This window comes from Delphinapterus leucas, chromosome 4 (genome assembly GCF_059928025.1).
Source record: "Delphinapterus leucas isolate spDelLeu-1000000601 "Yukka" chromosome 4, BTC_Dleu_Yukka2, whole genome shotgun sequence".
In the NCBI taxonomy this organism is placed as follows: Eukaryota; Metazoa; Chordata; class Mammalia; order Artiodactyla; family Monodontidae; genus Delphinapterus; species Delphinapterus leucas.
This window is the reverse complement of record NC_143132.1, coordinates 73376108-73400877: the sequence shown is the minus strand read 5'-3', so window position 1 is coordinate 73400877 and position 24770 is coordinate 73376108. Positions and strand designations below refer to the sequence as shown.

At 34.9% G+C, this 24770-nt stretch overlaps 1 protein-coding gene across 11 annotated transcripts in view; it reads right to left on the bottom strand.

The window, feature by feature from the left end:
* Window positions 1–210: 210 nt before the first annotated feature.
* The window catches only part of ACAP2 (ArfGAP with coiled-coil, ankyrin repeat and PH domains 2), a 178568-nt gene continuing 154008 nt past the window's right edge, over window positions 211–24770 (bottom strand). For 7 of the 11 annotated variants that reach the window (XM_089910652.1, XM_089910658.1, XM_089910653.1 and 4 more), the window contains 10 exons: window positions 21430–21638; window positions 21019–21088; window positions 19179–19270; window positions 17296–17480; window positions 16529–16702; window positions 14803–14990; window positions 14265–14374; window positions 12882–12992; window positions 10605–10666; window positions 211–4734 (listed from right to left, as the gene is read on the bottom strand). In XM_089910652.1, the coding sequence (XP_089766778.1) occupies window positions 4634–4734; window positions 10605–10666; window positions 12882–12992; window positions 14265–14374; window positions 14803–14990; window positions 16529–16702; window positions 17296–17480; window positions 19179–19270; window positions 21019–21088; window positions 21430–21638 (1302 nt within the window). In that variant the 3' untranslated portion in view covers window positions 211–4633. Of the gene's footprint in view, window positions 4735–8756; window positions 10667–12881; window positions 12993–14264; window positions 14375–14802; window positions 14991–16049; window positions 16143–16528; window positions 16703–17295; window positions 17481–19178; window positions 19271–21018; window positions 21089–21429; window positions 21639–24770 lie in introns of those variants that run through there. The other 4 variants (XM_089910659.1, XM_089910651.1, XM_089910654.1 and 1 more) reach the window with 4 other exon arrangements.

Here is a 24770-nt window from a genome sequence, read left to right as displayed (position 1 = left end):
ATGAACTGGGAGCCATACAGCTCTGTGATCAGGCAGAAGAAAATATTTAAAAGATCAAAATGGATTTCATGGTTGAAGCAATCAGCAAATAGGATCAATCTGGACCAGTGTGACAGAGTTGGAAAGGAATACAGGACCTTAAACATGACAGTTGTTAACAGGTATGTCTGCAATTGTAGTTCACAATAAAGTGGAAGTCTGAGCATAATAGAACTACGCCAGAGGTGAGATTTTTATTGACTTGACATAATTTCTTGGCATACAAAGAGTTTAATCAGGTATAATATTTACAATTCTTACATAATATACATTTTAGAATAACTATAATGTACTTTGTTCCATTTACAGTGACATCCTACAGTAAAACTACATTCATGAATTAGATACAAATAAATCCTCTACATACTAATAAAAAGTAAATGGATTGTTGGTTATACATTCTTTAAAATATACCTTTTCACAGGTAGCAGGAAATATTACATGTAATAAGTCTTTATGACTGGAATGATCCAGAAATATCACAAAGCACGAGTAAACGCATATAGAAAAGTAGCTCATCACTTCCAAAAGTTAACCTTTAGCCTTTGTGTAAAATAAATGGTGCCAACATTCTTTATAATGTAGCGAGCTTTCCCTGTTTAAAATGAACACCCAAAAGGTGGGAGGTGTGTTGAGGAAAAAATAAGAAAATGTAGTACATAAGATAGTGAAAAGAGCAATGTAGAGAAAAGTTTACTTGATCAAACCTTACTTCCCTCCCCCCATTACCTTATTTTAGTAGATAAATTTATGTAAATAGAAAAGGATGCCCCCCAAATCATATTTATAGATGTCAGGATTTGGCCAAACTGAATCCATGCCCCTTTTAGTTGTCTTCGTTTAGAAGCATCAAGAAATTGATAAGCATATGTGAATTCGAATTGCCTTTACAACGTTTTGCCTTCATCAATGTTTGTTATTGCAAATATATAAAATTCCCTACAATTTAACGTATTTAAACCCTAATCTATTCCTTTAAAGTAATTTTATATCCAGGTCCTCCAGAATACTTGGAGTCTTCGTTATCAAAGCACAAGGAAAGCTGGCAGTCATTATCCAATTTTGCTGCTTTACAATGATTTCAAATCATTTCATGATATGAGTAAAGTGCCTCTGACTACTAGTCAGACAGGGGTTCTGGTGTCAGCTACGCCACCAACCAACAAACCAGTGACCTGCTCTGTAAAACAAGAGGAGCAGCCCAGGATCAAAGAAGAGACACTGTTGGTGCTCTTAGATTAAGACCTCAGAAGTCCCTACTGTGAGTCACGGCAAAGCACACTGTGAGCAGGTGTGAGCAGCGGAACAGCACACCAAGGGATGCTGTTACAGGACACCTTGTTTCGTCCCACTCATTTCATTTGTGAGGAGCTCTGAATCCAGTAAGGGTAGTAAGTAACTAGTCAGTGCTCTTTCCACTATATCATGCAGGTCTGAAGTCATTCTGAACAGACAATTCTATAAAAATATAGCATTTTTCCAGCTCATGTCCATAGTCGAAAGTGCTATCAAACAGAAAAGTTAATTCCACAATATAAGAGTGATATGGGAATATCTTATTCAAAATGGATAGTAAATTTAATCTTAAATACAATTTGGTTTATCGTGACCCCACTTCACATGTGTAAAATTATATTTTTAAAATACTGCTTTAACACATCACAAACTTAAGCTGTCCAGACTGTGAAAGTATAAGGTTTTTTCAAAATGCACCCATGAAGAACCAAAATAATATTCCAAATAAAATCTGTATGTTTTACAAAGTAAACACCAAAGTTGATTAAAATCTACAAAGACCAGTATAAATTAGGTAAACAATGTAATATAGTGAATCCCTGGAAATTTCTGAATTTCTAAGGATTGTACCAAAGGTAATAATTTTTAAAACCTTAGAAATCTTAAACATGTAAGTGTTACAATGAAAAAACTGCAAATAACTATGCAATTACCTTTAGTCTAGTTCTAACATGAAACTGTATTTTATGAATTCCTCATAGTATTGCTATTCTTATTTTCAGATTACTCTAACTTTTAAGTTAATGAGTTAATGGAATAATGACAAGGAATCAGAAACTAATACCAGCAGATCAGTGAGGGAATGAAAACAAAGGACAGTCAAATTGATTTCTGAAGCCCAAGAGTATGACTAACGTTGTTTAAACTATAATTTATCATGATACTGAATAATTCACAGCATAATGAAACTAAGATTTGTTACATACTACAGAAAGGCTATTAGTTGACACAGCTAATTCACCTTGGTTAAGAGCCAACCTACTCTGTAACCACTTGTAACCATTAATTTACTTTAAAACCTTGCTGTTACTCCTGCATCATTTCTGCCAAATTTAATCAAAATTGGGTCTCCGCATATTCAAGAAGTCAAGCCACAGAAGTGTATTTTTGTACGTACAGGCTCCCTGTACTGTTAAAGATTTCACTTTCTCTGAAGATATTCAGAACCATGATCTTTTAGTGTACTTCAAATACATCTCTAACAATTAAATTTAAGTAGACATTAATTACTGCCACATTAACAACTCATGACTGAAGCCACAGGAGTTAAGAGTATGATCAAGAATTGCTTTTACAACCAGAGATCCCAGAAGTGATCTGAAGACCAAAGGCTGGATCCAAAAGGTAAACTGCCTAGGCTTCCTCAGATAAAGTTCAGATGAATTCCTAGGAGCAAAACAGGAATAGGCACTACAAAGGAAAAGTGAGGCTCTCTTTTCTCTTTTTTTCTTTCTTCCTTTCTTTGTTTCTTTCTTTTCTCAACATATTTCCTTCTCCTTGAGATTTTCGGACAATTAATTTCAAAGTACACTAATAAAAATGCTACAAATCAGACTTTTGCAAAGCCCGGTGACCTGTGACTCTGAGGTGAAACAGGAAAGATTTAAGGTTCCTGGTATTGTTGCAATTAAAATACAAGGCTTTGGAAGTTAGCATTTCCTTAGAAATAATCCCTAAATATATTTGTATCCTTATCTAATACACAGCAATTATTACTAAATAAGCATTATATGCATGCAATTTGGCCAAACAAATATGGAACCTTTTCTGTGATACGAATTTATGTCAGTATAATTCCTGTTTAGACAGATTCTGATTTGATGTTCAGTCAACTTAGAAAACTCTACTTACTGGTGGGAAAATGTTAGAAAATTTATTATCTACCCAATGAAATATAATTTCTGTACTCATTTGGCAACTCAAGTTTAAAAACCTCTCATTTAGAAACTGAGTATCAATAATATTACTTACATGTAACTTGAAAAATAAAGTTAAACTTAATTATGACAATATCAGAAAGAAACCATAAGGCAAATTACTTATTTTATACTCCTGACAAGATACGTCAATCAAAGATAGAATCAGACTAATCTGTAGCATATACCTGGAAAATTAGTATACCCATAATATTTTGGAATTCAAGGGTCTGTGATTCATGTAACTAAATACTAAAGCTATATAGATGCTATAATTTAAAAGAATGTATACCGTGTACAACAAGTACACAGGAGATGTTAGAAGAATTAAAAAGCCATTTATTGCTGTATATTTTAGTACAAACTAAAAAAACTTGAGTCTTTTTTACTCCTTTTACAGAGATATTTTTCCTTTCACTAGGAGCAATAGCAAAAATGTATCTGGAAAAGGACACATTTCAAATACAAAAATGTTCTACATTATTTTATAAGTCAACTTTTCCTTTGATAGTTACAACTGATGAAAGCATAATTTTGCAACATTCAAGTAACCTTTGAAACACAGTTTTGTTACATCAATAAATTTGTCAAGGTTTTAGGAAATCAACTAAACAATGAAGAACTACAACTTCTATGAGATTCTTTTGGTAATTAAAAAAAAACTATTGTCAAGGGTTGTTTTTTTTTTCCTTCATAAAATGGAATAAATCTAAAGGACTGAGTTATGTCAATCTGTACAGCCACTGTATGTACGTTAAAGTACTGGACAATAACTGAGGAATATAACTGCATTTTCGAGCAAATGGGGGGGGCATATATTCTCTAGTTCTAATAATTAAATTACATATTGTGTATATGACAGCTAGGCTACCAAGAAACAAACAAACAAACAGAAAAAAACTATTTCTGAATCACCAACATCAGGGAAGCTAAAGCAAAGACATATTCTCAAGTCAGGCAGGACATCAGGCTCCCACTCGATGCCGATATGCTTGATTGAACAATCCTGGGCACGGTGCACAGAAGAAAAAATTCAATGCTACCACCCACTGGGAAAAAAAGATTATTTTGTCTAAACTCTTAGCATCTTGTAACCTAGAGATGGCCTAAGTCTAGATTTAAATTTTAATCTATAAAAAATAGCCCTTTAAACAGGCTTTAAAAAAAATTTTTAATAAAAGAAGTCTTAAAGTAGGTTCCTCTCCCAACTACTAGAGATCTATGTTTTGATTTATAAAAATATCAATGAACGGGTACCTTTTCCCCAAACAACTCAATAGCTACTAAAAGTAAGTAGAATTAAAGAAGTAAAAATCTGTGAGCTTTCAGATGTATACTTTAGGGAGTCACCAGATTTACTATTTTCCCCTTCTTAAAAAAATTCAAAATTTCTGTGAATCTTGCTGGAAACGATTTAGTTTCTCTGGATTATTGGATGCCATTTGGGAGAAATCACGAAAAATATCCTGGTAAGTTTCATCACCTGCATGAAAGTAAAATGAGGAGACTTTTAAAATTTACACAATTGAAAGTATTAATAAACAACATTCATTTTTACGACTAGTAACTATTTTATAATTCATTACATTAAAATTTTGTTCAGATGAGCATTTTTGGAAGAAAAAAGACCAACTAAATATAAGTGCTGGAAAAGTATACAGTGGAAGAAAAAAAAAAAAAAACTATACCTGAAGAAAGCACCTCAGATGCAGCCACAGAGGAAAGTTCAGAGTTAGAAAAGAGCAAAGATGCAAGTGTTTTAAAGCAATATAAAGAAATACATTTATTAACATATGAGAAATAAAAGTCATTCTAAATGAGGTAAATCACGTCATTCTAAATAAACAAAGCATTCTTTAAATAAATATTTCCCTTGATCAAGGCCAAAAGAAAAGACCAAAAACAAACACTAATGTTTCTGTTGGATGCAAGTTATTAGCAAGACAAAACTAATAACCATGTGGGAAAAAAAGCCTCATATTTTAATATTATCTTTTAATTAAAGGCATTTTAATTTAAATAGAATGTGAAAAAGTAAGTCTTTACTCAAACTTTAATTCTTAACTCAAACTAATGCACCTAATCCACTTTTTACTAGGCTTATAAAATAAAGCCTAGAAAATGACTTTAAAATCATTTCACATTTAGTCAGTTTTTCATTTACTGTAGGTCGTATGAGCAAGGATGCTATGACAAAAGGGGAATAAATATCAAAGACATCTGTTAAGTTAGAGTAATACAAATGTTTATACGTACAAATGTGCTTGTAGAGAAGATTATAGATACTGATATTATAGTGGATTGAATACTATTTTTCTTGCAATGAAAAACTAAATATATAACACACATAGAGGCTAACTCCTCAGACAAAAGATTTGTATAAAATGAAATCTTATTTTCAAGATGAATCATTCATCATGAATGCTTCCTGTTAAACATATTAGCTTTATGCAGAAGCTGGGCATAATTCTGTTTTCTGATTTAGAAAACAGAATTTAGACTCTGTCAAATACTGTTTTAGATGATTAGTGTTGGAACATGGTTTTATAATTATTCCCCATAAGATACCTTGCATCCATCTTATTATACACTCATTGCTACAGTTGTTAATAGTGCAGTAAGTTCTGTCAGCTTTTAAAAAGTGAGATTTTTTTGAGGCAACAGATGTCATACCAAAAGCCAGAGAATTAGAAAAAATCTGGGGGAGGGGGATACAGATATAGTAAAAGGTCTAATAGCATAAACCAAGATTTTCAGTAAAAAAATGTTAATGCTTTTAATATTTAGTCAATGTAAAAAGCAAGTTATTAAAATCTCTACGTAGTTTTTCATTTAACCCTGGAAATTTTCTCATGACCTGAATCAATCAATCTACTTTAAAAAGAAAAAATACAGTAAGAAGAGAATCTTAATAGGTTGGCTAAGAGTAACATCTAACTCATATTATTGTTACTAAAACAATAAAGGTTGATATGGTGGAACAATGGGTAAGACAATTCAATTACACCCATGTTTCATTTCATAAAAGTTTAACCCACATTAAAAGACAAACTACAATCTATTCCCATTATTAGCCACTCTAAAAGATATAAAATAAACTGAGAAGAGACAAACATTAAACATCACTTAACAAACCATATAAAACATTTAAATTTTTTTCTTATTCTTAGATGTTGAATTCAAATATTTAAAATATTTATTGTAAACATTATAAATATTTTAAAAATACTACTTAAACTGGAGAGTCTGGAGTTTTACTTTCCAAGAAAGTGTAAAGTGCAGATTATAATACAAAAATACCACACTGATTTTACCATTCAACACCAGAAATAACTTAAAAGGCACACATTATACATTCAAGAAGAAATAGGAAGAAGTATCTAATAGATGCTAATGCCAAATAGTTTACAGATAGCACCAGGTGAGCAATCTTAAGTATTACAACAGTACAATGGCAATATATGGCTTCTACTATTAGCAATGCATATTTTGTATAACAGGTTGTGAGATTTTTTTCTTTTTGTGGTTTCCCAGTTTTTGTTTTTAAAGTATCTACTACACAAGTACATTTTAGTAGAACCATTGTACCATGCAAAACAAATTATAAGATTTTTTTAATTGACTGAATTAAATGCGTCCTTGAAGGAAAGTGTTGGTGCTACACTACTCATTGGTTTCACTTACTGAATACATTTTAAAAGAGTTAATACAATACAAAGGAAGTCTCACCTTCACACACATACACAAAACTTGTTAACATTCAGTTTCTAACCAAATGTTAATTAAGGGACTTATCAATATAATACCTTTCTTAGGCCTCAAAATGTGTTGTCAGAAAGCAAACGTTACAATAACAATAGTGACTAAGATATTTAATATAGTTAACACAAACTGAACTTCAATATGATTCTTTAAATACAATTTTAATCATTTAGAATGTTTCCCACGGCAAATATAACTTGTCTACACTAGAATACATAAACAATGACCCAGAATATGTTGCCCTGGAAAGTTCATATGAGTACATTTAACAGTCTATTATAAACAGTAAACAACTAACCACCCAATATTTGTAATACTAAGTTATATTCTTTAAATTACTTCATCACATTTTATTTCTCTTCAGAAAGTTAACTTTTCCATGTGCCTGGACAGTTCTGAGTTTTTTGAAATGTGGACTGCTATATTTCCACTGATAGTTTAAAACAGTTCTTGATTTTTGGTATTCAGAATAAGCACTGCAACAGCAGCGATGGTCCAAGATTTTGCTAATTTTGCTCTCAAAATATACTCCCCTCAAAGATATGACAGCTTGTGAGACCCTACTCCCAGGTGACCAGTGTATGATCCTCCCCTTCTGGGCTGATTACAGCTTCCTCTTTGTAACTGACTAGATCAATGATCAATCTTCATCAGCAACATACTCACGTAACCAGTAGTGGTTCACTAAAGCAGTGATTTTCAACTGGCTGAGAAACTCTGCCAACAATCAAGAGGAGTCACAGAGCCAGAGACTGTGGGAACCACCAAACTGGTTTCCAACAATTGAGAGAACGGCGTGATGTTGCACCCACCCACCCAGTCCTATGAGTTGTGGGAACTGACAAAGAAGGATACATCTTCCCTTCAGGAAATGTGTGCTCTTAAGTCGCCTTGCAAAAAACAGGGAGTCTCAGGTCCGTAGGGTCGTAGACAGAAAGTTCAAAAGTGGGGTTTCCTAGAAATACGTCCATCATTCCCAAAGATTATATCTGAGTCTTTTAATGGTAGGGCTCTTCATAATGAAAAAATTGAAAATACCCGCCTTTTAAAACTACCCAGAATTCTGAAGTTTTCCTTCTATTGCTAGGCAACAAAAAAAGAATCTAGATAAAACAACCAACCAAAATCTGTGAGAGGGAAATTTACAGTGATAAGCAGAGAAGAAAAAAGACCTGCTGCCTGAGCAAAAATTTCTGCTCTCCCAAGACTCATAAAGAAAAAGAAGCCAGAGAGCAATTGCTGAGCCATTTTACCATGTCACCTGTATAAGTATAACGTTGTTCTGCTTTAACTACAAGACCCCCAAATGAATTTAAAATCTAATTATTACCAAATCAGAATCTCATTTTATTCTGCTGATATACCATTTCCAGACTTCTGATCTATTTTTTAATCTTTTCTAAGCTAAAATTTGAGTGGTAGGAAAGCTTGTCTTTTTACTTTTATTATTATTTTTTTGCAGTACGCGGGCCTCTCACTGTTGTGGCCTCTCCCGCTGCGGAGCACAGGCTCCGGACACGCAGGCTCAGCGGCCACGGCTCATAGGCCTAGCCGCTCTGCGGCATGTGGGATCTTCCCGGACCAGGGCACGAATCCGTGTCCCCTGCATCGGCAGGTGGACGGACTCTCAACCACTGCGCCACCAGGGAAGCCCAAGCTTTTTTTTTTTTAAAATAAGCCTTTTCTTCAAATTTTCATTCAAATAAATTGGAAAAATCTGTTTTTCTACTGTTGAGCGGAAGGTATATACTCATAAACGTGGACATAAAACGACAGTGAAAGAGACATTTGAATGCTCCTAGATGGGGGCAGAAGCCCGAGCAGTTTAGGTGGAACTAGAAGCTGCAAGAACATAAGAAGACCTGTCCTTCCAAGCTTCCCAGCTCCAGAGAAAAGTCACCCACCGACCTTCTGACTAACCAGCTGGGTGCAGCTTCATCAGCAAACACCTTAAGGAAACATTTACACTTAAAATGTCAGGAAAAAAAAACTGTTTAACTTAAAATCTTGAAGTTCACTCTTATCTCACGAATCAGGTCATAGTCTTTGAATAATTTTCATTTTAAAGTGCTTAAACATAAAGGCCTCAAAAATGGCCTAGTAATACTATCACTTAAGTGTATATCTGTTACAAAATTATAATGTATTTAAAGTCTAACATTCAAGTTTAAAACAAATGGGTGAAATTCAGAATTAACGCTGAGACTTCACCCTTAATCAGCACTCTTACATCTTGGTACATCATGAGTCAGTAGTACTGTTTGATCCATAGGATTAAAGTGGGACACCCTAGATTAGAAGTATCTAGCTGAAGTGCCTCTATTCTCAAAGTTCTTATTTGTTCCTATTAAATTAGACCAAAAATAAGTAATAAATACAGTCCTCTGAGAAAGGAATGGCCCCATATTTATCTTAGTTATATATTAATCTGGATAAAATAAAAGTAAATGGCTGAAGCTAGCATAAAGTGCAGAAATTTCAAAACATACTTAAACAGGAAAGATAGATGATATCACAAGCCACTTTTAAAATAATATATTAGTAGTCATTGAAAAAAACTCAAACATACTCACTTAAAACTGAACATTCTCAATTATTTCAGTCATGAATTCCTAAAATTTTTAACCAGCATGTATATGAATTTAAAACAGATAAATTAGTAATTCATATACTCAAATTCATGAAACTGGAGATCTAATTATTACTCTCTTCTTTGTGAAGAATGTCTAATCAGGATATGTTCATCAAAGAAAGAAATCTGATCAGCAACATTTCTTGCTTTTCTTGACATCTCGACTCAAAAATTACTCAAAATGAGACTTGAGCTGATCCTGAGTTCTCTCTAATAAGAATACGTCTACTTTGCCATCAAGCTCATGAAATATTCTTCTAAATACTTCCATTTACCCAACAGATATTGTACAATTACTTGGGGCAAAGGTACAAGATAAAATTTGACCTTTTCCCTATACCTTTTAAACTAACTCCATTCGCATTATGGACTTCTTAACCTACTGGTAAATTTTATTCTTAAACCTTCCACTCATTTTTAGATCAAATACGGAACTCTTAATTTAATAAACTTCTTCTAGGCATTTTCCATACTGACTTTTATATGTCAACAGATAGTGATTTGTTTTTTTCCCTGAACACAATTTATAGAAATTCCCTGAATAACAAAAAGAAAACAATTTTGTTATATTCACTTGACAGCCAAAAAGAAAATGACTGCTGTGCTGCTGTAAGTGTATAAAGATACGTTATCATTCCATTCGCCTCTCTGGAATGTATATGGAAGACATCTGTACAGCAGATAAAGAAGTCAGCAGCCAGAGTTAGATACAGCAAGTAAATGTGTTCTGTAATAGGAATAGTTACGGATTTTTAAAGGCTCGGGAGTGAGCCACTCCCAAGAATTCAGTAAGTACAGTATATATACCTAACAACTCACAATTTACAAGTAATTTATAAAAACTCTGTAGCATTAAGTTAGTTTGCTAAAGAACTATGAATCTTCCAATTGTAAACTGATAAATTCCTGGATGCATTTCTTATACTGCATTTCAGTATGGTTATTAGTAGAATATTGACCTGGCTGTCCATAAAGTCCTTCTGATTCCCGCATCTCTTCATTCATTCTTGCTAAACGTAGCCTAAAATTAAATAAAAGAATTTTTTAGACAAGTTATACGATATAAATATTCATAAACTAATGAATTACATACGCAGCTAAGACATATTCATGTAATTTTTTCTTTTACCAGTATTTGCCACTGAAACAAAAGTACTTTTAGTTTATCAGGCCCAGCAATCTGAGATACAAAAATAACTGTATTTTATCTTATACAATTCTCATGAGAGGAGACAATAAAAGACTTCTAACAAGGGCATTTCACTTCGGTTTAAGCAGGTTCCTGGCAGCACCTCTAGCAGCTTACTTCCTCCAGACACAGAGAATTCCTGGCTCCTAAAGCAACCTGTCAAACTTTAACTGCCAACTGCTGAAATTATTGCTTCTATAGAATGGAAGCAATAGCCTGTCATAAGTTCATTCTGGTTCACCCTGAGGCACGGTAGTTCCAGATGTATAAATACCATGTGTTATCTACAAATACTCGGGATATATTCTGACCTACAGACATTATAATAAGTGACCATAGGTTACCAAGATTTTTGCATGGTTACCATATTGATTATACATTCTTTTTTGGGTTATTTATCCTGGCAGCAGGAAGACCTGTAGCACTGGATTAAGGAAACAAGAATTTCCTCTCATTTTCTTACTGACTTTAAGCAACATTTTGAAACAGGCAAATGTTACCTGTGGTGCCCCTCTCCTACTCTGTACTTCTTGCCTGTCCTCCAGGCCGCCAAATCCTCAACGCCTTCCCAGACTGCTGTCACCCTCTTCTAGCGTGCTCTCTCTGGCAGTTGCCGCATCTGACATGGGCTTTTCTTATCTTCAAAGCACCACAATTCCCTGCCATTTCCTTTCCAACCATTGTGTGAATTAATAATAGCAAGATAAGTCTCCCTTTTTGGTATTTGGACTTTTCACAGAGGATGCCTGTTTCAAAAAATTGTAAGTGAAACTGACGTCCTCATACAAAGTAAAATGAGAAAACTTAAGACAATTTGGGACCATATTTTGGGGGAAGAAGGCCCATTACTGTAAGAATTGCCTGGGAAGCTGCAGCCAGGGTTAATTTCTCTGTATATCACTCCTATCTTTTCTTTAATAACTTACCTTTCTCCAATTTTAAGTCTATAATGATTTAATAGATCTAAATTTTCCTACAATAGTCTCCATAATAACAATAACCCCTCCAGTGAGGAAAAGAAGCTAAGTACAGAGAAAAATACGTCTTGCTCTTTTGTTTTTTCGTTTTGTTTTAATCTGGCAGGGGTCAGGGAGGGGTGATATATGGCAAGTCAAGAATTCTCAGTGGGAGCTCAGGAGTTCAAGACAGTCAAGGGAGTTTCTATCTGTAGGTGACTAAAATTCAGTAGTGTAGATGGAACTATCTCTACTTATTTAACAGGGAATCAGCAATCCTGGGCTTCATTCAGAATAGACTGAATAAGCGATTCATACAACATATGCTTGAGACTCCCTACATAACAATAAAGTGTAGGTGACAACCACATTCCTAGATTCCAAGTGTAATGAACAACTCTGATCTAAGATGAAAATCAAATAAAGACCTCAAGATTCTCTCTTTAGTAGGTCATGTTAAATTGTATTCAAACATTCCAAAACAAATATTTTTACCTCAAAATAGAGGACTCATACGAATAATTCTTTAAAAAAATAAGTACAAACAGGTCCCCTAATTATCACTGCCCAAAGGAAATGCAGCTGCAAAAGTTACTAACATCAATGCAGTTGGCTTCCCTGCTTATAATCCTCTAATTCCTGAGGTAGTCGAAAAACTGCCTGTTACTATACCAATCCAACTCCCACCCCAGTACTGTACTGAGAGTTAAAGAATCAGAAAAGTTACTGATTTTCTGTTCCTACTGGCCAGGCAGTATAACAGAAGTGGCTAAGCACATGGGTTTTAGAGCCAGAATTCTTAGTTTCAAATCCCAGCCCTACCACTTACTAGCTTCTCAAATTACTTGTGGCTTGGCTTCCTTATAAAATGAGGCTGATAATAATAAAACCTTCCTCACAGGGTTGAGGTGGGAACCAAGTAAGTTCATGTATGTAAAGTGCTTCATACATTTAACGTGCTTAGAGAAGTAAATGGCTTCTAGTAAAGAACCAAGTTTAAATTTCATGCCTACACACGAAACTCTACGTTTAAACACTGTATTAAGTAATACGGTGTATGGAAAATAATCAAGTGAAAAGAAAACACTTACAAGGTCACTATATCAGCGTTGGCTGCTTCCACAGCTATACTCAAAGGGTCCTTCCCTTCTTCATCAGTGGCATGTTGATTGGCACCTCGTTTTAGGAATAAACATACCTGCCTGTTTAAGGGAACAGTGTTTATGAGATATTGCCGATAAGAAAAAAAATTAGTATTCACCTTAAGAAATAAAAAGCACTACTTAAAGAAATAACATTTTCATTAGGAAATTCTTGATTCATTCTACAAAGATTTATTGAATATTGACTCTAATAATAAAAATCTACCATGATCAACATTTTATAAATCTTATGAAATTTTCACATTTAACCTGATAATATACAGCATAGTGAGATGTGTAAATTATGGTCCCTACCCTCCAAGAATATCATAAAAAGATGTACACAGATAACTATAAATGAAAATAAAACAAAAATCACTCAAGGTCATTATCTGGGAAAGAAGAAAGCCAAGGCAACGTTAACATCATAATACATTAACGATAATACAACAGCAACGAGTGGGAAGTAATCTTGCCGCTGTATTCCACAAATATTCATAACTTGAAGAAACTGACAAAAAATGAAAAAAAAAATGAATAAATGGAGTCTATAAAGTAAAATGGGAATAATTATGATTATGAAGAAAATACAAAGGATGAGTTAAATACAACCATTTTTAAGTAAACTTTTTATGATAAAGTTATTGAACTGAATCTTCTTGCTAATAGAGGGAAACAAAATAAGCTATGATGAAAATAGAAGATGCTATAAAATAAACATTAAAAAAGGACAGTTTCTTGTTTGTCCAGGTAATAAGACTTGGAGATCCTGAGATGTTTTATTGAAAAACAATGACCTATGAAACAAACTTTACATAAGGCCAATATTTTGACTTTATTTGTACCCTCTAGTAGAAAGCCCATTTTTACGGCTTTATTGTTCTGTGAATCTAAATATTGCTCCAGAAGCCACACATCAATAGCACAAAATAAGAATTAACTACCTTGTGGGAAAACTAAAATTTACAAAGTTACAAAACTCTCCCAAAATGTATGTGCCATGTACATAATGTATGTACATGCATAAATATACACAAATACAGACTTAAGTTGTCTGATGAAATCACCACAGTTTTAAATACTAAAACAGATCTATATAAAGAATTAGTAAAGTTCAAAGTAAGCTTGGCAATTTTCTTATCTGAAAAGTAACCATATCTTTTTTCTGAATGAAATTTTTAAAAATTTTAAGTTCCAGCGTGAGAGTATAAGTCAAGGAAAGTATAACTTTATAAGCTCTAGCTAACACTCTTAACCTGAGAAAGAGCAAAACATTATTTCAAAATAATTTTTTCAAATAAAATCTACTTAAATATATAAGCACTAGTTTACCCCGTGTGCCCTAAGACAGTGGCATGGTGCAGTGGTCCCCGCCCTTGCACATCTCTCTGGTTCACATTAGCACCATTCTGAAGGAGAAACTCGCATGTCACCAAAGAGCCCTTAGAGGAAAAAAGAAGATAACAATGGAGAAAAAGCAAACAAACAACAATATATTTCTATTAACAGAGTATTTACTTTACTGTAATAGCCTTTCTATTGTATTTTCCCCAAAAGAGAAAATACCCCCCTGCAAAAAGCAGAAAAATGATAAATTATATTATTTTCTTCCCAAGAACTACTTCTAACTGGGATTCAATTTGCAGTTTGTGATCTAGCAAAACCCACTACTTTCATTACTAGAACTCCCTCATTAAGAAAAAAAATTGAGCTCACACACAAAGTGATGTTCAGAAATCACTACTAGCTGCTGCTTCTACTTTCTATCCCATCTCTTAAAGCAAACAATAGTGCCAAAGCTATGCTCAAAACGAATTATGATTTTTTTATGCTCTACGACCACTGAAGACCTGAATTTACAAATTCATACCCCTAATACAGCCTGAATAAGTGGTGTTGCTTTGTTTTCCTCAGAATTAGCCCAGTTCACATCTGCGCCATGAGCCAAAGCTTCAGCCATTTTAGGAAGATTTTTTTCATACGAAGCCCTATAAAGCTGGAGTCCTGGATTAAGATGTTGAGAGTCGAGAAACACAGAAGAATCCTGCCTTTCTGTCTCTGAAAAGCAAACACAAATACATCAATAAAAATAAGCTCTTGGCAAGGAGGGAGGGAAAGAATGGGGAGTCATTGCTTCATAGGTACAGAATTTCAGTTCTGTAAGATGAAAAGAGTTCTGTGGATGGATGGTGCTGATGGCAGCACAACAGTGTGAATAGATTTAATGCCACTGAACTGTACACTTGAAAACTGTTAAGATGGTAAATTTTACGTTATGTGTATCTTACCACGGCTTTTAAAAAAAGCGAACTCTTACCTGTATCACAGTATGAAAGTTGTGACATAAGAAACCACTAGTTTAACAAAATGAGCTAATGGGAGATGTTCACAAAGGAATCTTATTTCCTGTAGACTTATCACTCTCCACAACCTTCTTCTCTTATAAATACATCGACTAGTACACCAGGCCTTTATGGTCTTGCCAGTATCCAATGGATAGGTAAATTACTCTGTATCAGATTAAAATTAGGTATATATGAGTATAAGCCTGGACTTAGAGACTTAGAAGAGGCAGTAAGAACCCCGAAAGGATTTCACTACTAGACCAAACCTCACTTTATTCCTAGAATGGTCCAATACCATCATCACAATTTGCAGTACAAGCAATTCAAATAATTTAAAGAATGCTTACTATCCTGAGTATTCTGCAAGATCATAACCACTGAAATCATAAGGGAGAGAATACAGGAGGAAAGCACAGGTCAGAAGAAAAACCTAACTTGAGGGGGGATGGGGGGGATTTGCTGATCTCTTTCTCCTGATAAGAAAAGACAGCCACAAAAAAAAGATAACGGGTAGTAAGAAATACCGTTCACGTGGATTAAAAATTATCCTTAGCTATTGACACATATCTTGAGGCTCAGAAAAATGTACAGCTAAGAGAGAACTTCCAAATATGAAAATAGCTGCTTTCTCATTCAGCAGTATTAACTGCCCCTTAGTACCTTCTAAAAGACTAACCACTTCCTTCAGAAACTATTTAATCAAACTTGGCATTTTCCACATGCATTTTTCAGCAAACAATACCAATTAACATGGAATTTCACCAAAACTCACCCGGCTCATATAAACTATTGGCTGACACTGTGGAAGGTAAAGATTCTCTTCCATCATCAGAGCTCTGCTGGATTCCACTGTCATTACTTTTGACTGTTTTAAAGAAAAACCGGCTAGTGATTAAAGTTTGCACCATTAAGAAAAAAAGTCCCACAATCAATGAGGTTTTAAAATGAGCTCTGATACATCAACGTGATCTCAGCCACCACCAGTAGAATAAATTTACGACAATTTTAATCCTTTGGAACACTTCACGTATCAAAATATGAATCAGTCATGAAGCCTGGCAATAAACTTACTTTCAGAGTCGCAACATATCTCATTACCCCGTAATGTGTCAGGGGTAGTAAAGGGTTAATTTATCATATGACTGTAAGTAATGTGTAATTCTGAGACAATGGGTAACATCTAGAGAAATGGCCACACCGCACAATGACCACGGGCACAGACTTGGAATGCTCCACAAGAGTAGTACTTACTACTACGTAGTTTTGAAGAAGTATCAAAGTAGGAGAAGAGTGAATCTAGCTCATCAGGACAGAACAGAGACTCCCTCCTGGCCTCGTCGCTATTTACAGCAATCACTGGGGACATGCAAGTTAGCAAAGCACAAAGCAGGCCATAAGAAGGGAAAAGGGCAGGAAAAAACGTTACTGGGAAAAATTTAGGAGGAAAAAACAGGAAGGCTATTAGGTGGTTAATCAGATATTTAGGGCTTTTTGCATGACAGATTTGCAATTCCCATCTCCCCTTTCATTTTAAGCAGTTTTATTCCTTAAGAATATACACATTATGGTTGAACCTTGAACAACACAGGTTTGAACTACGTGGGTCCACCTATACTCAGATTTTTTCAATACTAAATACTACAGTACCACATGATCTGGGATTGGTGGCATCCACGGATGCAGAACCAATGATACAGAGGAACTGCAGAGCAGACATGGAGGAAACGCATACATGGAGGGCCAACTACAAATTATATGAGAAGTTTCAACTGATCGGAGAGTCAGTGCCCCAACCCCCGAGTTGTTCAAGGGTCAAGTGTACCTAGAAATGTGAATTATCAGAACACTACTTAAATTTAACTGTTTTAAAGACAGAGAAATCCAATTTTTCTGTAGGATATACAGAAGGAAACAGTTTTTAGCATTTAAAAAATCTACAACAGCTACTAATTCAGAGATTAAGAAAGTGACTTCAGCTTAAGAAAATATTTATATAGATAACAAGTAAACCGTAATACCTGAACTTTGGGGAGATGCTCTAACTTGTTCACTTGGCCCAAGTTTAGAAATGCTCAGCCTCTTTTCTTCACAACTTTTGGAGACAATCTGTTTTTCCTGCTCAGGAGGTGATGATGATATAGAATATTTATCCACAAATTTTCTCTCCACATATTTTGCTCTGATATACGCCTCCTTCTCCTGTCTGGTTGGTATACATAAAAATGTCATGATGTTCTGCTTAATCTCTTAGCATGGCTAATACTGAAAAGAAGCCATTACATACTGAATTTTTCAAAGAAAGTCACTAAATGTCATACTAGTTAAAACTGAATTTGCAACATTCTACAACATGTTTTCCTTCCCAATATTTAATGAACTATGATTTCATGTTTAAATGAAAAACAAACAATAAAATGAAAAATCACAAGTATTAACATGGCACTCTCTTATTGTCTTAATTTCTATGCTCATTCATTCCCATACATATTCTCTTTTGCTTTTTACAGAATGAAAAACATTACCAAGAAACTATTAAAATTTACAGAAGTTAACTTTAATTCCAGTTTTACTCCGATAAATAATGTCACATACTGAACTATCACTAGTCATGACCATAATTCTTCGTAAGACAACTACTTCAAAACAACATAGCATTTCTAACTTAAGGGGGACCAAAAAAGGTATCACATTTAAAATTTTTGATTTATGATACAACTATAAAACACCAAGTTTGTTCTATACCTTTTCTTACTTACATCTTTCTAAAATGCCTAGGTCTTTGGCTAAAATAGGATATCTCAAGGTCTGAAATAACTCAAACAGACATGCTTTAGCAAAAAAAATAAGAATCTGATTTAAGTGGTATTGGTTTAGAGGGCAATAACTTTTAAAAAGTATTAATTATCATAAAAATATAATCAAACATAGGATTATGGCAAATAAAATTTTAATACCTAATATAAAGAATCATAAAGTCTAAAAATAACATGAACAACAAAACTAATTATCTACCTTGAAGGCGGCCACTTCGTTCAGAGTCTCCATATATAGAATTGGAAGTAAAATTTCAAACAGAGTAATTAAGTAAGTACTCTCCCCTACCAGAAGCTACCCTTTTCATCTGTAATTCTTCAATATAATAATGCCATGTATGAAATACATAATTAACAAATATTTGCAGAACGAAGTCAAACAATGTGATACTATTCATTGTAGGTAGTAGAAACTTGATCCTTGGAGACATTAATGAACAGATTAACTCTTTTTAAAGGCCTGCCACTAACAGAACTTTGTCTCCTTTAACTGCTAAGAGTTTTTATATTCCTATGTAGAGCCTTTTTTTTTTTTAATTAATTTATTTTTAATTTATTTATTTCTGGCTACTTTGGGTCTTTGTTGCTGTGCGTGGACTTTCTCTAGTTGTGGCGAGCGGGGGCTACTCTTCAATGCAGTGTGCGGGCTTCTCATTGTGGTGGCTTCTCTTGTGGAGCACGGGCTCTAGGCGTGCAGGCTTCAGTAGTTGTGGCATGCAGGTTCACTAGTTGTGGCCCACGGGCTTAGTTGCTCCGCGGCATGTGGGATCTTCCTGGGCCAGGGCTCGAACCTGTGTCCCCTGCATTGGCAAGCGGATTCTTAACCACTGCGCCACCAGGGAAGCCCCGGAGCCTTAATTTTTAAGATTCTCTCTCATCTGGAGACTATAATTTATTATCTGACTAGTAAAATATAATTATCTAATTAACAAACCCAAGAGAGACACAGCCACATTTTAACAGAAGCAGTAATGATCTCTTCTGAACAGTCTGCTTCAATAATACATATCAATTAAAGTGAAATAAAATAACAGCTATATTCAAGATGGTGGGGGGGGGAATGAGGTAACACATTAACACAACAGTACCTTTGTCCTGGTTGCGGTTTCTTTATTCCCATTTTTTCCACATTAGCTTCATAAACTCTATTCATAACATCATTCCCCAACTCACACATAAGCTGTTTGGCAGAAAGACAGAAAATAAGCAATAATTTCCTAAAAAACACTGTATAAATCCTTAAGCAAACAGAGCTACTTAGTTCTTTTTGCATGTTCTGCAAATGCTCATTTCACAAAGATGCTTAAATTTAAAACAAAAGGAGACAAGGACTGAGAGCAATATCACCATTTTGCCATTCTTCACCAGAATACCTCCCCTAGAAGATTACTACTCCTCAAGAAAGCGTTTCTCCTCACCCATCTTCTACCAGATTTCTATCCCTTACTGTGGCTAGCACAAGGCTACACATTCACAACATCTGCTAAGTTAACTGAAAAAAGAAGCCTAAGTCCAGACACGGTAAGGTTTAAACAACTCAGAATTGAAGCAAACTATTTTCTCCTTACACTTTATTTATAAATATTTCTAAATATTTTTTTAAGTCTCAATATTTTTTAAATGTATCAGACAATTGTGTTTCAACCAAAGCTTCTAAACTGAATCCACTGAGTTCATATCTACACGCAAAGTTGATGCAGAAATTAGATTGCTAGCCCCCACCCCCCACTTTCTTCTCCTTTGAATTCATAACAATTTATGGAATCTATCGAAATAGGGCTCTACCACAGGAGCCAACTTAATCACTTTCATTTAGACGTTTCCACAGTGATTCCACAAAGAAAACTTTTTACTTTACTTAATTGACAGGATTATTGGTTTATTTATGGATTGAAATAAAAACACAAGCACATTAAGAACACAATTTTCAGACAGAAATAAATGTAGGATACACTACAACCTTTAAACAAATGTATATTTTTTACAGTATGGTAAACTAAATGGTGGGAATTAAAATGGGTATACTATTAACCAGTATAAATTTTGTAAATATTAAAAACCCAGTTGTGATATAAAATCATTTATGACATTTTCATAGATATGAATCCTTACACAGGAAAAAGGATGTCTTAGTCTGATGTCTACTACCCCTTAAAAATGTAAATTTGCAAATGTGTTATGCTAAAATATGCAATGATAATGACATGCTATACCAATCCATCACGCAGCTCACTATAGCAATATCTAATATTTTTAACAAGAATTTATGTAATTATAAAATATAAAATTAAGGCACAGAATCTAAGATAATTTGTGAGAAAACATAAAAATGCAGGGTGCTGGTTTCCTTAAAAAGTGAACTGACAGGGCTTCCCTGGTGGCGCAGTGGTTAAGAGTCCGCCTGCCGATGCAGGGGACACAGGTTCTTGCCCCGGTCCGGGAGGATCCCACATGCCATGGAGCGGCTGGGTCCATGAGCCATGGCCGCTGAGCCTGCGTGTCCAGAGCCTGTGCTCCGCAATGGGAGAGGGCTACAACAGTGAAAGGCCCGCGTACCACAAAAAAAAAAAAAGTGAACTGACATGGAGTTAAGAGTGCTACATAATAAGCTTAGCAATTTAAAAAACCAATAACAAAACATCAGATTTGCCAAAATAACATCAGATATGTTCCAATACAATTTAATTCACTGTTAGCACTGAGAAACTCACACATTTGTAAAACCAGATTCTAAAATCTTGACTTTGGGGGATTCCCTGGCAGTCCAGTGGTTAGATCTCTGCCTTTCCACTGCAGGGGGCATGGGTTCAATCCCTGGTAGGGGAACTAAGATCCTGCACAGCTATGTGGCAAAAAAATAAATAAATAAATAAAATCTTGACTTTTATGTGAAAACATAAAATATTTTTAAGCAAATATTCATTTTACCTTTAAAAGTTCAGGCTCCCAGGTGTCTAAAGTTAAAGATCGTACTTTTGAAAAGTGAACTCCAAGACTCCTAAGTGGGGAAAAAAAAAAGACTGCATTAATATATAAAACTTTCAAGTCTCTATTTGCACATTATGCAAGTTATTTTTCTCTCTTAATGTGACATAGTCTCTAATATAGGCCTCAACACATACATAAATAGGGATAGATCTTCTAGTTAATAATGAATGGTGAATCAAAGTCCTCAAAAGTACTTCACAAACCAGAATTTTATCCACTTCATAAAAGATACCAAAACACACTGGCAGTCAAACTAGGCAAGTGGGAAAGGTCCTCTAACCAATGAGACACAGTAATTTACAATATGTGTTTAACTGAAAGAAGTCTCTCATCCTGGGCAGGCCTACCCACCGGTGAATCCCAGAACACTCGATACACAGGGTGATGCCCAGGTTGATGCTGGCCCACCGTGGGTCTGCCAGACCACAGTCACAACAGCTGGCATTGCCAGGAATACACTGGACTCGCTGCAATGCACTTTCTCCTTTCAATAATTTATCTTTTGACTCATTTCCAGAATCCAGGCTTCCCGTGGATGGAGATGATTTCTTATCCAGCTTCTAAAAGAATTAAGAATTATTAAAAAAAAAAAAAAAAAAAAAAGGATTGTAATACTACGTTGCACACTGCATGCTCCAAACAAATGCTTCTAATCAACAAATTGAAGGCCTATTACGGGCCTAAGCCAGGCACTGTTCTAAGCACCGGGGATTCAAGGATGAAAAGATATAGTTTCCGCCATCAATTGGCCTTTAGTCTTGTGGGGAGAAACACATTAATATTGAAAAATAACCCGACACAATGAATGTATGTACAAGATAAAATGGCAAAGAGAAAGGGGAACAGTAAATTAACACGCAGGATGAGACACAGAGAGAGTACACGTGAGACTATAAAGACTCAAGAATAAAATAAATACTATTTTATACCAAGTTTTTCCAAGGTATTCAATGAACTGCAAGCAAGTTGTTTCAATTACTGCAGCGAATTACTGCAAATGATATGGCCTTTTACTAATGAGGAGATCAATTGCATAATTATAATTACGAGTGAATCAACAACAGAATGCACGATGTCTAAAATCTCAGGCGAAAGGAGGAGAAAAGCAAAGGTGGTAGATAAGCAAAAAGCTAATTTTTTAAGTGAACAACAAAGTCTATACCAATAACGACCAAATACAAACATGTAGTTTGGGGATCCTAAGCAATTAAAGATATGACCTAAAAAGTCTTCTGGTTTAAAAACATTTCAACAAGCCAGTATTTTAGTATAAGATCAACAGAAATATAATTTGGCCCTTGTCTTGCCCTTCTTGAAAACTCAGTTCAATAGCCGTTAGGTGGGGCTAAGCAAAGAAAGTGTGGGGATACAGTATGCCAGAGAGGACTCAGCTGGGTGAGGAGCATACCCTCAAATGAGAGTGACCCTGTGCAGGTTGCTGTTCCCAAGCAGCAGAAGGAGGCTATTTGCATAGGGAGACAGCCCAACAAAGGAAATGAGAGCCTGAGGATAGAGAGGAACTACAAAGTGGGAGTGCCACCTAGTGAGAGATGTTAGAGCCTGGCAGGTGGGAAATGGCAGCAGGGAAGGGATATTGGTCACATACAGGGGAACTGATTATGTAACTAAACCTGCTAAAAATAAGTGGGAGCCAGATTTCTCACTGCAGAGAAAGGGCTCATTTATATAAAAAGGGAGAGAGGTAGAACAAACCCTGTTATATTAAATTAGGACTGGAGATACCAACAGGTGCCCTAATGGTTTCAATACAAATAGATACATAAAGTTATACAGATGTAAATGTGTATATGTGTATATATACATGTATATTCCCTTATCTTGGTTTCTACAAACTATTCTCCACGAAAAAGAACTAGGGCAGTTTGCAGAAACTACTGATTTCAAGGCTAGTACAGAGAAACTACAAGAAGATGAACTCGGAACATCTCATCATGTTAGAAAGTAGAGAACAACTCAAAGATTGTTGGGAACATATCAAAAGGATACAGAATCCAGGGCTCCACTGGATTGGCCAAACTTGGGTCAATTTGAGAAACAAAACAAATAATGATAGTAATGAATTATAATACATTGAATAAAATAGAGGCCTATATTGATATAATTATATTTTAAAATTTAAAGCCTGATGAGGAACAGAATATCTACATAGTCTCAAAGTACCCCCCCCCACACACACAAAATACTATTACAAAGATAACATTACAGTAGAGAAGTCTAGCAGACACTACCTTACTCAAGTGATCAAAGTTAACATCACCAATAACGGGACAAATCAAAATCTTGTGCCACCTGAAAGGATGCAGTGAGAAGAACACAGCATCATTTATACAACATTCCTACAAAAGGTGCATAACCTTGTGAGTAAACAAACCAACAATGAGGGACATTCTACAGAAATCTGTAATCTTGAATACAACCAAGGTCAAGAAGGTCAAAGTAAGACTGAGGGACTATTCCTAACTGAATGAAACTGAAGAGTCATGACAACTAAAAGAGACCTGTGCTTCTGAACTGCATCTTTTTGCTGTAAAGAACATTACTGGGACAACTGTTAAAACAATGATATTTGAGAATTAAATGGAAGTAATGCATCAATGCTCATTTCCTGATTTTGATGACTGTACTATGCTTATACAGGAGAAATGTCCTAATTGTGGGAATTACTCACTAAATTAATAATGGGTGATGGGGCATATGTTAGCAGCTTACTCTGAAACAGTTCAGGGGAAAAAACTGTTTGTATTGTACTTGGAACTTCTCTATAAATTTGAGATTACTTTAAAATTTTTTAAAAAAAGAAATAAAATCTGCTTTACTAAAACATGTTTGATAATGTGAATTAGCTCATAAGCAATTATCATATAGAGAAAGGATGTCAATATAATGCAGAAATCATGTTGGTTCAGTCCCAATTTTTTCTTTATTAGCTAATGCTTTTGGCTGAAAGCAAAGTACACTAACACAGCAGAACCTGGGCTGGCCACCTCAAGGAACACAGGACTGAAAAGGACACCCATCTCCCCATTCTTCTTGGCTCATTTTGGCCATGTGCTATGACTTGAAAGTGTTTACTGCACCATTCTCTCTGATCTTTATGTATTTTGTATATATTACCAAAGCCTCAACCCTTCTGTGCCCTTCCTTTAAGCTATCCTCACCAATTTTTAAAGTTAAGTCCTATCTGTATTCTATATTATAGTGTTCATTTATTAGGAATTTAACTAGGCTAATATTGGGTTGGCCAAAAAGCTCATGCGGTAGTGAATAAGTTGTTCCATAAAGTTCTTCATGAAAAATGTGTCTTTTATCTTGAAACCAAACTTTTTGGCCAAGCCAATATTTTTACTGAGATTCTAAAGTTCCAAAAATTATTCAAGTTACAAACTTACACGGTTTTTTAGGTTGGCCCTATCCCTATTTTTCCTGTAATCCCTGCTATTTCTGGTGTATGATTTTGCTAACATAGGTATTTCAGCAACACCACTAGCTCCTTCATCAAGATGATCTGGATACACACCTAAATTTGTTCCCTCTCCAAACTCCACTAAAAACTAGAGAATTTTTTTAAAGGCAATTACCCAGAGCCCTTAATGGACAAAGTTGTGATAATCTGAATATGAAAAAAGAGTAATTACCGCAATTAATTGGGACCCACTGTATTTACCAAAAAT